This window comes from Helicoverpa zea, chromosome 26, assembly GCF_022581195.2.
Source record: "Helicoverpa zea isolate HzStark_Cry1AcR chromosome 26, ilHelZeax1.1, whole genome shotgun sequence".
Lineage (NCBI taxonomy): Eukaryota > Metazoa > Arthropoda > Insecta > Lepidoptera > Noctuidae > Helicoverpa > Helicoverpa zea.
In genome coordinates this window covers 5,735,770-5,752,543 of record NC_061477.1, presented here as the reverse complement: position 1 = coordinate 5,752,543, position 16,774 = coordinate 5,735,770, and the positions used below count along the sequence as shown (strand labels likewise).

General features: G+C 39.6%; 1 protein-coding gene across 2 annotated transcripts; it reads right to left on the bottom strand.

Annotated features, from left to right (window-relative positions):
* Nucleotides 1-70: 70 nt before the first annotated feature.
* On the bottom strand, nucleotides 71-16,297 carry LOC124643050. Of its 2 annotated transcripts, none has more exons than XM_047181887.1 (13): nucleotides 16,087-16,297; nucleotides 15,396-15,608; nucleotides 13,842-14,258; nucleotides 13,065-13,169; nucleotides 9,360-9,476; nucleotides 8,845-8,997; nucleotides 8,147-8,633; nucleotides 7,710-7,854; nucleotides 7,105-7,198; nucleotides 2,350-3,895; nucleotides 1,916-1,975; nucleotides 1,800-1,832; nucleotides 71-1,689 (listed from the first exon to the last, which is right to left on the bottom strand). In XM_047181887.1, exons 1-13 carry the CDS (start codon nucleotides 16,117-16,119, stop codon nucleotides 158-160), a joined length of 4,935 nt encoding a protein of 1,644 aa, XP_047037843.1. In that variant the 5' UTR covers nucleotides 16,120-16,297; the 3' UTR covers nucleotides 71-157. The 2 variants fall into 2 exon arrangements, with proteins under 2 accessions (XP_047037843.1, XP_047037844.1); XM_047181888.1 differs by having other exon boundaries at nucleotides 8,845-8,982.
* Between the last annotated feature and the right edge of the window lie 477 nt (nucleotides 16,298-16,774).

Genomic DNA, 16,774 nt, shown 5'->3' with positions numbered 1-16,774 from the left:
CCATCAAGTGTCTAGAAATTAATCGAAAAAGAACATTACAAATATGTCATCTGGGTAAAAAAACAAGAACTTTTAAATTAATTTATTTATTGAATCATCCAATCCTTAACTATATTCTACGGTGAGCCTAAATAACAATTATTTAGTGCAAAAATACTTAATCTAAGCAAATGACATCGTCACCATCAAAATCAGAATCTAAGTCCATGTTAGCAATGTCGTAACTATCCTCCATTTCTGCCTTATACTTATTGATCATATCTTCCAGCCGAGACTGCGAATACTCAGACCTGAAATACACCGTGTGAGACGTATTCTCGTGATCCACGTAATCTAGCTGATACTGCATCTTGGACAAAGTCTCCAACGACTCCAAGTCTATATCTAGGTCGAGCTTAGCCTTCTTCCTATCAGGAACTATTTTCAGAGGCTTCCAGATGTTAAAATTGATCCCCTTCACACCTTGATTACTTTGCTTTAACCTTTCTGCAACAACTGCAGGATTAATCTGATGTTCGTTCGGCACGACCACCGTCATCTTAAAGAACCGCGTGTTTTCGTCCTCACCGCCCAAAACGACTATAGCTTGGCGGTTAACTTTACCTAAATATTGACTTAACAACCACTTTTTAGACTCCGGATTTTGTGGAACTACTCCGAAACAATTCGGCGGGAAAAAGCCGTATTTCAGAAAATCTGTTCTGGATGTCCCATTTTGTTGGTGATATCTGAACAGATGGTAAATGAGACATTCTTTTATTTTACGTGCCTGCATGAGAGTAAGACTTTTGCAACCTTTGAGAGTGATTTTAACGAGGCTGGGATCGTAAGTGAGTGAAGGCATGGGCGAGTTCTGAACGGCCGCGGAGATCTCCCCGACATCTACTACCGAGGGCTCCTTGAGACCGGCGTCGAACGCGTCCTTGTCAACGGCGACCGCTTTCAAAAACACGTTCACCTTTTGCAGCTCGTAGCTGAGCATCAGTTTATTTTTTTCGATAGCGCGCGCGGAAGCCACGGGCATGTCTACATAGAGCCTAGTTCCTTTGTTGGTGACGATTTTTTTGACGAATTTCCATTTTGAAATGTTGACGCCTTCGAGGCGTCTGTTCTGCAGTTTGAGTTTCTCGAGCGGTTCGATGTTGCGGCTGCGTGAGTGTCCGGGCAGCCACACCGCGGCTCGCTCGTACCACAGCTCCTCTTTCGTGTACACTATGACGTTGAACGGCTTGAACTGGCTAAAGTCCAAGTTGATGATCCAGTCGCGAGTGCTCTCGTCTGTCGTCAAGATTTCGTACCTGTGTGAACTCTGCAAACCTTTAAGAGTGAGGTCCGGAGCCCAGCCCTGGGATACCTCTGTCTGATTAAACATTTGGGAAATGAGGAAGTCTTTCAACATGTCCGCTTGCATGACTGAAATCTGATCGAAATCGTCTTTACACAAGTAAAGTTTGTAAGGTTCGTCACGTGACGAGGGTTCGGGGGGTTGTTGCCGCATCTGCTGTTGGTAGAGTGGGGGCTTGGGCGCGGCGAATACGGGATTCTGCGGTAGATTGTCATAGGGGTTCATGAATGGTGCGGGCACCATCATTGGCACTATAGCTGGGTTCATAGAAGGTTGCATATGCTGCTGCATACCAAGCATCGGCAGAGTCACCAATTCTGGAGGCATCATGTTTATGTTCCATCCTGGAAGTTTTCAGAAATTCATAACAACACGAACAAATATTTCACCATTAAACACACCATTAACAAAAACTGATGGAAATGCAAAAATACCAATGAGTACGAAAACTTACTAGATTCGGCTAACCTAGGCCGCAGAGCAGGTTCTGCAAAGATGGAAGATTTGTGTGAAGGCCTACAACTTTATATTTTAGTTTTAAATAAAGTATAACAAAGTGGGTTATCCTACCAGGTTTCAAGTTGGGGCTCGGAGAACGTTTCGCGATCTTGGCGGGAACCTCTGACATTTCTGCGAAAACAATGAACAATATTATAAAATATGAACTATTTCCGTCACCAATAACCGGTTCTAATAAAATAAAATATGTTATCCATTCATCAAGAAATTACGTTAGCTTTTATGTAGTTTTATACAATTAACGTCTATTTAAAAAAAAATATGTACCAATACTTATGTCTCTGTAAGGCAAACTTAAATAAATCTACGTATTAAAAAAAAGTTTAAAATTAAAAATTGAACAATATGATTTTTGGTAGAAATAAGAACCTACCACTCAAACCAACTTAACGCAGTCTCCCAAAATGGGGCTTACCAAAACACCTTTCCCTGACACAGAAAACAAAAAAATACCCATTAATAATCACGAAAGTGTTAACATTTACCTTGTGCGTCCCTTTTGATAATCCTGAACGGGCTGGGGAGCGCAGCCATGACATCCTGCAATATTTTCTCTTCGTCCTTCATATTATACTTCGCTTGGTACTTAATAATGATCTCTATGAACGAGACATCATTGCTCCCGAACATATCTGCCACAATCCTCGCGATAGACAGCTGTAATTCATCGAGGACACGGTTCCTTTGCTCCCCTTTCAGCTGTCTCAACATCTCGTGTCGTTCAACTATTTTCTTGCATATATCTTCTACGGCTTTTTCGCGCTTCGCTTTGCTGGCGGGGCTTAATGTGACACGCTTGGGTCTTTCGACGACACGTTCGCGTTCACGGTCGTGATCAGCTTGTTTGTACTCCTCTCGTGGCCTGTAATCTTGTCGGCGCTGTACGTCGTCGGGTCGCTCGTCGTGACGCGGCCTGTCGTCGCGTTCTCTCGGCCGATGCATCTCTTCCTCGCGGAATCTGTGTCGGTCTTCGTAACGTTGGGCTCTAGGTGCTTCCTCGCGTTCCCTCTCACCGTGATGACTGCGACTGCGCTCATCTTCCGTATCAAAGTCCTCTCTACGTTTCGAGCCAATTCTGCGCAACTCCTCCGCTTTCTTTCTGAACATCAATGCTTTTTTGTAGATATCCTCGAAGTCTTTATCGATATTTGAGCTCATAGGTTCTTCTTTCCTGACTTCGTGCCGCGGTGACGGTTCCCTTCTGCGATGGTATTCGTTTGGATGTGGGCGTTCCTCGTGCTCTCTGGCTCTTCGGGGAGACTCGTAGTCTTCCCTTTGTGGATGTGGCTTCCGTTCAGGCGAGGGTTCACGCCGACGGTAGTTATCGCGGCGTTCGGCTTCATAATCCTCGCGTGAAGTGAATTTTGGTTCCCTTTGAACAATGCGCTCGCCTTGCATGTGCGGCACCGGCTGTCTTGCTGGTATTTGTATTTCCTTAGCAGGCCGGATTTTCTCGTCGGCAAATGGTCTCCTTTCACTATTATCAGGACGTCTTGCACGAGGATCTTCATCTTTTTCGAAGGGTCGTTCCCATACAGGTGCTCGTTTGGTATTTTCGCTCTGATCTCTTTCAGGGAAGTTGGAGCGGCTGGTGCGAGGGTAGTCGTTGTCGCGTACATTCTGTCCAGGCCAGGAGGGTGGTGGTGGCGCGTCGCGTATCTCGGGGCTGCGACGTTTCTCCAGGGCCCAGGAGCGGCGCGGGGAGTGCGACGACCGGGGAGAAGGGGAGTTTCTTTTGTAGCGATCGCGAAGGGGAGATCTGTCACGTCGAACTGGTGAACGGGACTTCCTTTGTGGGGTGAGAGTGCGTTTGGAGTCGACAGCTGCTTCAGGTATGCGCTCCCTTCCTATTTGCATTCTGGACATATCTCGCCTATCGTCGTCTTGCTTCTTCATGGGGCCTGCAGGGTCCTCCCTGTCTCTCTGCCAGGGGTTAGTGCGCGGTTCCGCTTGCCTCATGCCCTGCATGGGATACTGAACGTCGCGCGGCTCCTGCCGGTAACCACCTGAGTACATAGCTTGGTTTGAAGCCTGGAAATTGAAATTTAGTTTGCAAACACAGTGTAGAAATACATTCTTAATTAAGACTTAAAAAGAAGATTAATGTTAATCAGGGATGAGGAAGATTGTCTCACTTATTTTTCCCTAGAGAAAACAGTAGAAGAATATTACCAATATACTGTCAATAAAAAAAATCCTTGGGATAAGCACAACAAAAACTCTGTCGAATATATTCTGTCGGGACATATACTCTATCACTGTGGTCGAGTATGAAAAATTGCATTTCATGTATACAGCATTGAAGCAAATCTATAATCCTGCAAAATCTTTTCACGCATTCGGGGACTCATTTAAGTGCATGATTATTTAAATTGCGTGTATTGTAGATAAATTAAAAAAGGTAGTGTATATTTCCAGATATGTATCTTCATAGTCTCCTTTGAAAAATATTTGTCATTATTAAGTCCATATCCATGTCCAATCCTTTTATGAGATCATGGTTTTGGGGTTTCCAGACTTGGACATGTTGATAGTTATTGTTCATGTTTTCATTCTCAGTTAATCAAACTATTGTCTTGAAAATATCCCGTAGCACCTGTATGGACATAACAAGTTGTACCGTTATGTAAAATTAATGAAAGTTACACTTTCAGCAATGTTTCCAATTTCAGCATTTCGTAGAAATCCTTGAATGGCAACAGTAAATTTCTAATTTGTTCAATCCTTTCTAGGATATTAAGTTATTATAATAGTCCTGTTGCACGGTGGACCGACGATTTAAAGGTGGCAGTGGATGGATGCGGGCTGCCCATGACCGGAATAGTTGGCGTTCCTTGGGGAGGCTTACGTTTAGCTGAACTTGAACTGCGAATACAGAATATTTAAGCAGCTTTCCCCCATATCTGTATGTCTTGACTCTCCGACATGGTTATGAACGTATTTTGCAGTTTCAAAAATATCTTCAAGCGACACTGCATTTTTCTGGCAAAATGTATGTGTTAAAATAAAAGAAGAATGACCAAGCTTATAATTTCAATTCTATTGGTGGTCCCAAAAACGTCTAATGCATATGGAGAAAACCTCTTACAAACTTGTTAAAGTTGTTAAATTGTGGTGCATTTTTTGTAACTGGTGTTTCTTCGGCCGATAAGGAATCTTTTTTCATGAAAAAAGGAAATATGTATCTAAATGCTTGAATAAATCCATAACTGCATCCATTTGCATCGTTTCCTTGTTGTTGTACTTCGGGGGTCCCGAAACTAGGTCTCGCGGAACTTAGGTAACTTCTGTAGAATAGTCAGCAGTTTTTATTTATTCGAGTATTGAGTAGAAGTTTATTCTTTAAAAAAATTAATCTCATAAAACTCAGTCATATGTTGTGTGATTCCTAATATCTATAATAATGCGCCGTCGACACAGCCGTAAAACGTCGACTCCTGGACAAAGGTCTCCTAGTAAGTGAAATTTGCAAATACACTGCGCACCGAAATATATTATTTATCATTATCACATACTTGTATATCTACTTTCATTACAGTTTTTGCTGTTTTGACATAGTTCACTTATAAATGCTTTTCAAAAACTTTTCCTGCAAAACTGAAGATTCTTTTGATTATTCTTAAGTCTTATTTTCATCATTTTACCCGAAGCTTCTTATTTTCTTTATTGACTGCACCAGCAACTGGATCTGCCATTATTATCATCTGTCTGGCCTCTCCCCGATTAAATAAATTAAATGAAATAAATAAGTTGGGGTCGCCCTCCAGTGTCACCGGATGCAGCTTTTACATGGAGAGTGTTTCTTCTGCCAGGATTATTAAAAACAATTATTTCCATACCCACTCAAATAGAACTTCAATTTCGGATGCACTTATGGTGTTGTTCTTGAAATATCAGAACATGCTGTTAGCTGCTATCAGATTATGTATGCTGTCTAAGGGCTTCTATCAGACAGGTCAGTCTGTGGGACATCGTTGGACGTAGTTCAATAATGTTGCATATTGCAATTTAAACTTGAAGCAGCTAAGTATAACTCCTTTGAAGAAAAGTCTATTAAAACTTCATGAATACTCTTCATTTTAATTACTACACACTGTTTAGCTTTTTTTTCTGTTGATTCTCTATATTGTAACAACGGATCCCGTTGATTTAGTTGGTCGCAAGTGTCATGTGGACCAGCCATGAAGGGACTTAGGTTCGATTCCCAGATCGGGCTGAAATCACTTTAGTCGTCCGATGTCAGGAAGTTGATAGTGATACATCCGTGCCTCAAAGAGCACGTAAATGTCGATCCTAGACTAGATCTCTGTTCGCGTCGAATTAATGTTTCATGGCCTATGCGAGTGAAATAATAGAAGGTGCACCTGTGTCTGAGGAAACGTTTGGGTACTATATGCATAGTTCTGCTGGATGATCTCCTTCCAAAACAGCTGCTATGGCCGGAAACGGTTCGGGGCGACATTATTACGGAACCTTTGCCCGTATATAAACTGAACCATTAATTATATTCTCGAATTCTATGTATGTCCAATGTTTGGCCACGCACTTGCAATGTCGTATTTTCAATGACAAGACTTTTCTTAGTGCAGATTTTAGGGCAACACAAAAGGTGCACGGCGTACATAACACTGCTGTTATTACATTTTATACTGAAAGCTGAAAAATCTAAGAAAGCCATATTTACATGAAGGAAACTATCTTTATACAAAAAGAGAAGATTTACACTCTCAGCCATATTTCTTGCCACTTTTTTAACACTCCATATATTGCTGTTTTTTAAACCACTAATCGTAGGAAAAATGCTTTATGAACTCAAGAAGACAAGTTGTAGCAAATGATGATTTTGTATGCCCCGTATTTTGCCACGCAAACCTTGTTTTCAGTGGATAAGTAAGGAAGCAAGAGATAAATCCATCACAATATCAAATAAGTTGTATCGAGCATTTAGGAATGAGGTTAATTTCATCTTTCAGTTGATTATTTCGCCTCTGAAGACACACAGCATTGAAGAAACTAGCAGATCCATATTACATAATTTCTCCAAATATCTAAAGAAATTGTTCATTCTTTCTGTCTTCTAATACAGCTCTCATTTACCAAGTTAAAATATCATTTTATCAACCAATACTGCTATATAAATACACTTTTAACACCAGTGGTCAAGAAATATGGCATTATCCACATTATAATGTATGAATATAACTATATGTGTATGTAGACGTAAATAAACTGGTACTTACATGGGCGGTCGGTTCGTATGCTGGGCGGATTTGCTTCACTTTGTCTTGTCCATACTTGTCTAACTTTTCTGAATGGTGGCGCTCCGGAGAGTATCTAGTTTTAAATGGTTTTATTGAATATATGGTTGAAAGGGGAAAAAAATATGATAGGTCGACTTTAATGCCTTATGTGTCTTGTTCATTCTTTAGGTTTCAATTGAGATTGGTTGAGAATTTAATTAAATTAAACTCAGAATATTAATTTGATTGACATCTTGTCTTGAATGTAATAAATGAATCATTATCGTAACTTTATGTCTGATTTAATTGGGATCAGTGAATATTAAAATAATTAAAATTGCAAAATTCAACATCTAGTAACATTGAAGTACAAATGGTCTATTTCTTTATAGCATGTGACAGGAATTTCAATAAAAAGAGGCAGTAGTTGCCGACATGACAAAAACCATAATGCACAACTCCAAGACTTAATATATAACTAACCTGTTCATCCTGGTCGGCGAGTCCCGCCTTCCGGGAGACAGTCTCTTGTGAGGAGGAGATTGACTCGTGCTGGGTGCATGGTCGGGTGACCTGGTATGCTACGGTCTGATGGAGGAACTGACCTGTTCATCCTAGTCGGTGAATCCCGCCTCCCTGGTGAAGGCCTCCGAGGAGGAGACACCAGGCGTCTTCCGGGAGACAGTCTCTTGTGAGGAGGAGACTCGCGACGTGCAGGGTGCATGGCGGGGTGACCTGGTATGCGACGGTCTGACGGAGGAATAAAGTCTTGTTTCAATTCCTCATTGCAAGGCAATAATATACTTTTCAAACAATTTTGTTTATCTTGAAGTCACTAATAGCCAACAGTAAAGTATAGATAAATGGGAACTTAAGATTGAAAACATATTTTATTCATGTTTTTAGTTTTAAATAATAATTTTGATTTAAAAATTTGACTGAAAAAGAAACATGAACAAAACATATAGTGATAATACAGAAGACAGAGATAGTGATAATAAATTATGTACTAACGGATAAGTCAAAACATCAAAAAACTTACCAGGCGAAACTCTCTTAACTGGCGGCGAAAACTTCCTCGCATGTGGAGAAACCCGTCTTCCACTAGGTGAAATTCTCCTACCAGACGGGGAAATCCTCCTACCGGTGGGAGAAATTCTCCTACCAGAGGGGGAAATCCTCCTACCAGAGGGGGAAATTCTCCTACCACTGGGAGAAATTCTTCTACCCGGCGGGGAAATCCTCCTACCCGAGGGAGAAAACTTCCTACCAGAGGGGGAAATTCTCCTACCAGAAGGGGAAATTCTCCTCAATGAGGGAGAAACCCTTCTCTCTGGTGTTACCCGTCTATGAGGAGATCGTCTGGGTGAAAAGCCTCGTTTCTCGTAGTCTTTGTATGTTCGATCCTGAGGGTCTGGTTTGAATGGCTGGATTTTGACCTCTCGCTCCGGTTGGGGATATTTCCTATCGTCATACTGTTTCTCGTAAGGTGTTGGAGACGGTTTCGAGAAAGATTTTGGCTGCTGCGACTGTGAAAGAATGTTGGTTTAGTTAAATATAAAGAATTGACGATTAATCAAATTAACCCTTAACATGGAAACAACCCTCAATAACAATTCTGTTTTGAACTTAGGTAAAAACGGTAGATACGATATGTCGTTAGATATATTTTTTTATGAATCTTAAGTTGCCAGAAATAAATAAATAACAATATGATAGAGCAAGCTAATTTAACATTACCTGCGATTCCCAAGGCATTGGGGCAGCTTGCGGGTACTGCGACTGATGACTGCTTGGTCCCGAGTGAGTGCCAGAGTGACCACCCGACTGACCCCCGGGGTTGCTTATATTGTATTGCGTCGGCCCTTGGAAGTTGTCCTTCATTATGAGAACCTATAACCGTCATTTATTTATTCAGGGGGATTAAAAATCATTCTGGTAGGTTTTGAGTGGGACTTATTTACAGACCAATTTGACTCTAAGGAACACAGCCAGCTGCGCAGGAGATATTATAGAGCACAAGCAATTGCGCAGACATGAGTGCACGCACTATTCCTTCACCCTCATAACCCGAGGGGACGGCTAGAGGATAGTCAAAATAATTCCAAACACTAGAGGTAAACACATACAATTAATATGCATAGGCGAGCGTCGATTAGCTAACTTCAGAAGATAAGTAATTTGACAAGAACTGTTTAACGAATATCCTTAAAATTATTTGTTACTAATTCTCTATACAAAAACAGTATACTTGCCGGTTTATCCTGATAAGGCTGGCTAGCCGGATACCGGCTATGTATCGGCGGGTTGGTGACACTAGTGTCAACTGTCTCGATACTTCTGAGAGCTGAGCGGGTTTCTACCTGCCGGGGCTGGAAAGATACAGCTGCTTAGATAGAATCCTAGATTTCTGAGAGTAACAAGCTTCTGCCAGCGGTCCCACCCGCTTCATGAGGAAACTATATCTCGCACCCGCATAAAAATTTAATATTAAAAGATTTTGTTATGTATATTACTGCTAAGTTTCTTGAAAATTCATCCCGTAGTTTTTGTGCGAGAAAGGGGAACAAACACCTACCCATTCAAACATTCGCTTATATAATACTGGCTTTTGCCCGCGACTTCGTTCGCGTGGAATTGTGACTTCCGGCTGATTTTTGGTTTGACCAATAGATGGCGCTATATGTCCGGAATAAATTTTATTTTTATTGTAATAAAAACTATCCTATGTCCTTTCTCAAGTTCCAAACTATGTTTGTATCAAATTTCACACAAATCGGTTCAGTAGTTTAGACGTGCAAAACAGACAGACAGACAGAAAGACAGTTACTTTCACATTTATTAGTTACATTAGTTAGGATTAGGATTAGAACTCTTTGTGCCTACGCGAGACCTTCTCGAGCAAGATTGGCACTTTCGATAGAAATAAGAAGGTATGTAGGCAATTCTGTGTCTTAGGTTAGTTTCGTTAGTCGTTAGGTTTGCCAGTACAATTATAACATTTGGTTAGACTGGAACGAGATGCAAAAAAATGAAACAAAATTCTAGGCTGAAAAAGTTTATTATTCTCCTTCTTTAAGAATGTCTTACACGTGTTTACAAATTAAAAGATCCACTTTAGCGAGCGTCTAAAACAGAAGGCAAGTCTAAATGGACATAGTTCCGTGGTTACTACTATTTGATATAGATATTCGCATTTTACAAGAAAGCTCTGACAAAAAGTTTTAATGAAACAATAATTTATGATAACATTTATTTAGTTATAGTTTCAATGCGCATCATAAGTCGTATTAATAAACACCGATTAAAGTTACACCTTTTTTCATAGGCTTAAACTAGTGCTAGGTATATAGGATCTAATCCCACCAAAAAGTTTTCATGGTTAAACACGTTACGATCATCGGTAGGATGGTAAGAATAACAAAACTTAAGAATGAGAGAACTTACGAGATTGAGAGAACTTACGAGAATGAGAGAAACATTATAGATTACTTAACAGAGGATTCATTCTTTTCTAACCAGCTGTTCCATAATCCATCTGGGTTGTGGTCATTTTGGGCACTGGTTTGAGGAGGTTTCTTTTTCCCTTTTGATTTCTTCTTCTTACCTTTGCCCTGAATGCCAGGGGGTCCTTGTGGATTTTGATTTTGGTTTTGGGGCTTGAAGCCACCGGGTGATCCTGTGTGCTTAAACTTTCCTGACTTAGGCCCCCCTTGCTGACGATTATCGGGCCTTCCACGACCCTGATTTTGATGAGAGGGACCGAAAGATCGCGCTTGTGATTCCCCTTGTTGACGATTTTTTTTGGAAGGTTTCCCAAAAGGTCCTGTTTGTATATGATAGTTGTTCTGTTTGGGACCCCCTTGCTTTTGATTTTGTTTAGGAGGTTTTCCTTTGACGGGTGGTCGCAGTTGAGTAACACTGCCCTTATGAGGTTTCTTGGTTGACATCGACGGCCCGCCACCTATTGGCCCTAGACCCGGCACGAAATTTTTTGATTTAATCCTAATTTTTATCTTTTTATGGCCGAGGAACACATTGTAGTTTTGTGCGTCCAGGTCTGCAATGGAGTTATGACTGATATTGAAGGTAACTGTCTGCCCGTTTGGGGGTAGCATTTTGGCTTGGGTAATCCACCAGTCATTGAAATCGATGCCCGGATTCTGAGACTTGAGCATATCAAAAATGTCTACGTCATGCAGATTTGGATCAGGTACAAACGCTACTCCTATTATAGTTTTAGGCATCTCGTTAACGTTGACAACTTGCAATTGCGCCCCCTCCCAAAGTTGTAAATCTTTCAATGAATTCTTTAACCAATCTATAGACTTTTGGTCTGCACAGTTCATATTTATGCCGCCGGCTCGTGGCCCGCGTATGCTTGATAGTTTTGGACGATTTTCTTCATTTTCAGCTTCCATAAGCTCGAGGATTTTATCATATATCATGTCTACTTGTTCTCCAGACATTTCGCCGAGGTTATCGAAAACGCGAAGGCGTATAGCATGGCCAGCGGTCCCCAAAGGCCCTAACAACTCTTTGAGTCTCAGAAATCTCGCTTGGTCTTCAGGGGCTAATTGTCGCAATCTTTTCAAACGTGACTTCTCCAATTTAAATTTCCTGGCTTCTGCATATTCTGGACACTTTTTTACGTGGGTTTCGCATAATGCCCTAGCCTCCCTGAAGGTTTTACCTCGCTTTAACCACCAAGAGAGTCTTCTTCTGTCTACAGCTCTTAACTTGCTAAGGTTTCTCCACGCATTTTCCTTCTTTTTTCGTTCTTTATTGCTCATAGGTTTTTGGTCATTGGGGTCGTCAGGGTCAGTGTTTTGACTGGTGGCTTGCGCAAGGAGACTCTCTAAGGCCTCCTTAGAGGGTGGTTCGTCATCATCAGAAGAATCGACCGATGGATGATCAGAACTCTCCTCTTCCTCCTCAGGGAGGTTCCAGAGCTCTGGTTCAGTTTTTTTGATTTTCGTCCAGCGGTAGCGGGAATTAGCCTACCAACAATGGACAAACAATGTTATCAATTTGCCGGTTCAATGGAAGCGTTTTAAATTATATTGATTGTCTTGATTTTTGAGTTGTATTATTTGTTTTCAAAACGAAAGTGTCTTAAAATTCGGCGTGAAAGGTAAATATTTTTTTGTGCTTTAAAAAATGCTTAGAATTTTTGTACGACGCATAAGAACTTTTATTGTTACTACATATGTTTTGAAGGGCAAACTAAATTCAGATAACATTTTTTATTACTTCTTCTGACGTCTAAACCAATTCAGTCTAACCAAGTGCAAGAAATCTGATAACATTTTAACGCGTATAGCCATGGACAGAACCATATAGCTTCCGCGACCCAGTTACTGGGTAACACCGTAAAACTTATATTGATGTCGATGACAAATGGAAATGTTGAACATAAAAGAACACTGAGACTATATTTTCTCAACAATGAAAAAGTGCCAATGTTTTAATCTCCTTATACTTATTTTAAAAAAGCTAAAAAAAATACGTTTGGGGTTTATCGAGAAAGCCTAAAGACCACTTTTTAAACGAGTGTGCGATGTCGTTTTCACTGGTTACGGGATAACTAATTGTACTATATTGGTAAATATTTTATTTCTCAATCAAATCAAAAAAGCAGTCTAAGGCCAAATTCACCAACAACATAAGCATGCATTTTTCAGAAAACACCTTTTTACTTTGAAAATTGAACATGATAACTCTCAGTACACAGTAATTTAAAGAAAACTGACTCTTACTACTCTCTACTAGCTGTTTCCCGCGGTTTTACCCGGGCCCTGGCGGAACTAACGTTACTTGGGAATAGTGTAATAGTGGAGCTTTCCACTAGTGAAACAATTTTACAAATCGGTTCAGTAATTTCAGAGCCTTTAACAAACAAACAAATTATTCCTCTTTATTACATTAGTATAGAAATAATGATATTTTATAGAACTCACCGGCCCTTCAGGAATGTTGCTTTTCGCTGGGAACCCGTAACCCTGGTCTGGGCCCCTGCCTTGGTTGAAGCCTGCGCGCATTTCAGGGCGGGGGTGCCCTTGATGCTGTGAAAATATTCATAATGTAAAAGAGTACCGTAACACCACAAACATATATAAAACTAGCTGTTTTCCCGCGGTTTCACCCGCGTCCCGTGGTAACTACTGCCCGTACCGGGATAAAATATAGCCTATGTTACTCGTGGATAATATAGCTTTCGAATGGTGAAAGAATTTTTAAAAACTGTCCAATAGTTTTTGAGCCTATTCATTACAACCAAACAAACAAACAAAGTTTTCCTCTTTATAATATTAGTATAGATAGTATAGATTAAAATAACATAAAAATTTTAGTTAAAATGTGTAAATATTTGTATGTGTTAATTAATAATATAATGAAAAATCTCTCTGCTCCATGTGAAAATAATGGCATACATAACATAGCAGTTCATCAGCTCAAAGTTAGAATAAAATTGAATTGATTGAATAAAGGCAAAATTGATGTTAATGAAAATAAGTATTTTTTTCAGTAATCACTTTGCATCTGAAATCTTGTCTGTAAAATATAATATGACATTCATAATACTTAATTATCTGTTATGTATGAATTTGATATCAATTTAGTCAAATTTAAGTGTTGCCTGTTAAAAAATGTGGCATACCTAATATCAAAATCAAATAAAACATATTTAAATCAAACATTTCTTTACAAAACCAATTATTTGTTTTATATTATACCTGATGCCCAAACCCAGTGTTCACAGCTTGCGTCGAATTATAACTGTAGGTGTTCTGAGGTACTTGGGCTGCTACTGGTGCATTGGAACTCCACTGGTTCTGATTACTGCTAGCAGTCGCCCAGGGTGACGGCCGACCCATAGGATCTATCCCACCTTGGTGTCCAGACCCATGAGGTACACTCTGTATGTGAGAAGCTCGAGCTCCATGGGGCGCTGAATTATGAGGTCCCGCTACACTATGAGGTCCACCGTGCACCTGGGCAGCGTGGCTGTGAGGTCCACCATGAGGCCCTTGGTCACTATACTCATTAGTGGGTCTAATGTAGTCATTTCTGGGTGCATTGGAGTAGTCGCTCCTGGGTTGATTTTGGTAGCTTGGTTGGGTTTCAAACGGAGCTGGTTGCGAAAGTGTTGCCTGTAAAAAATAGAGACAAATAGAAATTAAAATAACATCAAAATTCTGAAAAGCATCACATTTATTTCAGGAAGTATTTTGTTTGTTATTCTTTGGATAATAAAATAAAACACATAAGTTCTATGGTATCCAACACAAGTTGTTATATTTGAATTTGCTTATCTCACGTAACTCAATACTAATTTTAGAATTCCAAGTTTAATGAGTCATTAGAAAAGAACACATTAAAGTAAACTTATCTCTAGTCATGAAGTAAAACAAAAATTTGAAAAAATTAAACACATTTAGTACCAGAGACAAAGTGATTTTGTAAAAGTCCCAGTTTTGCCATAATGAGGGTGGATTTACCCTGCATTATACCTATGTAAATTTAACGTCCTATGTAAAACTATGTATATTTCAGGCAAATAAATAGTTTATTTATGTATGTATATTTTTTCCTTGGGGTATGGTATGTAACCCTAAAATTACCCAATACACTTGTACAAATTTTACCAAAGAAAACAGAATTTAATGTCTTTGCTAAAATTGAACAGTAAATCAAATAGGCTCTAATTTACTCAGCTGGATTTTATTAGAGGCTTCATGAAAAAATATTACTCTGAAGGCTCCGAAACTACGGAACCAATATGAAAAATTCTTTCTCTGTTGGAAAGTAACAGGCTATATTTTATCCGAGTACAGGCAGTAGTTCCCACGGCTAGTAGTAGATAAATTACCATGTTTTTTGACAAATAAAACATTCTATTATTTACGTTCTGTTTAATGTTCAACTAAGTATATTTTGTCTAATTTGAAATGATATGCCAAACTATGGAATTGTAATGCTCCATAAACACCTTTTTGGTAAAATATACAACAATCCTAAATACATGGCCCATGGCACATTCAGGCATGATGCCATAGTGATTTATTTCTTAAAGGATTAAGTTTGGTAAGTTAAGGTGGTGACTTCTTAGGTGACTAGCTAACTAGAAGTTTTTGGGGAGTATATTGCACCAGTTTTACCCACCAAAATCACATAGGAGGTGGAGAAAAATAGGTGTTTTATTAAAATTTTGAAGTTCAAAAAGTGCTTTTTTGCAGTCAATTTTTTTAAAATAACTTTGGTCAGTGGGTCATCTAAGGGGCACTTACAGCAGCTTTCCCAACTGGAACAGCTTTCAATACAAAGTTGCCGGCCATCCGGTAGCCATCGAGGCACTTCATCAGCCTATACCCTTCAGAGTTGTCCGTGAGACCAATCCTAACTTTCTTCGTACCATCTTGGTCATTAACGAGATTATCAAGAATAAAATCGTTTATATTACATTCCTGCTTCACCAGAATTTTCACATCTTGATATTTTGTCTGGAATAAGAGAAAATAAATTAGTATACAAGGTGTTGATTTGCATTTGTGCCATACTTCAGGAGGAGGACATAAAATACGTAAATAATCGATTGGAATTACAGTAGACGGGAAATAGCTAATATGCACTGCTTTTTTTGTCATTGTAATGTCGTAGTATTTCATAAGTAATCCAATTTTATGAATGAAATTAATGAATAATCGTTGCGTATGCTTTGTGTTTGCGTTTGTGTGAGGGAGCAGCACGGTTTTGAGGCCAGTAACATACGCGCCGAGTTTGAAAACGGGTAGGTGACATTGACGAATTTCCGAAAAAAAATTAAAATCAAAAATTTTCGTACCAATTTTTTTGTTGATTTGGGTTGAGAATCATTAGTATAATTACGTCCTTGACTATGGCACGCATGCAAATCAACAGCTTGTATAACATGAACTTTTTCAGAATAACCTTTAGCAAATTGTAACAATCAAGTCGTACCTTAGCAGGAAATCCATGGATTGTTATCATCATCTTGGTAGCGTAATCGGTTAAGCGACTGGGTCAGTTTTCAAGGCATAATATTCTTAACATTTATTTTAACGATACAAATATCAATAAACGCTATATTCACAGAAAACTTGGATTACAAATGCAATGAAAGCAAACCGAAACAATCGAAACAATCATTTGACATAACGCACGCACAATGGCGGATCCACGGAATCTCAACTTAAGTTGCCAGATGGTAAAAAAAATGTTTTAAGCCCCCAGTACACATTGGCCTGTGTTGGGCCAAGCGTTGCAATGCACAAATGTAGGCCACGATCAAATGGTGTTTACACATTGGCGCATGGCTCATTGCTGCCTGGCAAACCACTTGCGATGGACGTCGAAGTAATTAAGGCCGCGGCTATTTATTTGTACACTACTATATATATTTATACTATACTACACTACTATATATATTTATATTATACTACACTACTATATTTACTACTATGTTTATTTTTACACGCAACACAAAAGTGTACTATTCTCAGCGGTCGGTGACGAACTAAACATTGGCCAAATGTGTAAACACCACACGCCAAGCTGGGCCAAGATTCCTTTGATGTGTGCCCAAAAAACCGACAACTCGCCGAATGCGCGCCAACCTTGACAAATGTCCGCCAACCTGCACCAATAC

Coding starts and splice junctions, on each gene's coding strand:
- LOC124643050 (XM_047181887.1), bottom strand. CDS start 16,119: ATGATGATAACAATCCATGGATTTCCTGCTAAG. Junction 8,998..9,359: donor AGCCTTATCAGGATAAACCG/GCAAGTATACTG, acceptor TGACGGTTATAG/GTTCTCATAATGAAGGACAA. Junction 1,690..1,799: donor GCCTAGGTTAGCCGAATCTA/GTAAGTTTTCGT, acceptor GAAAACTTCCAG/GATGGAACATAAACATGATG.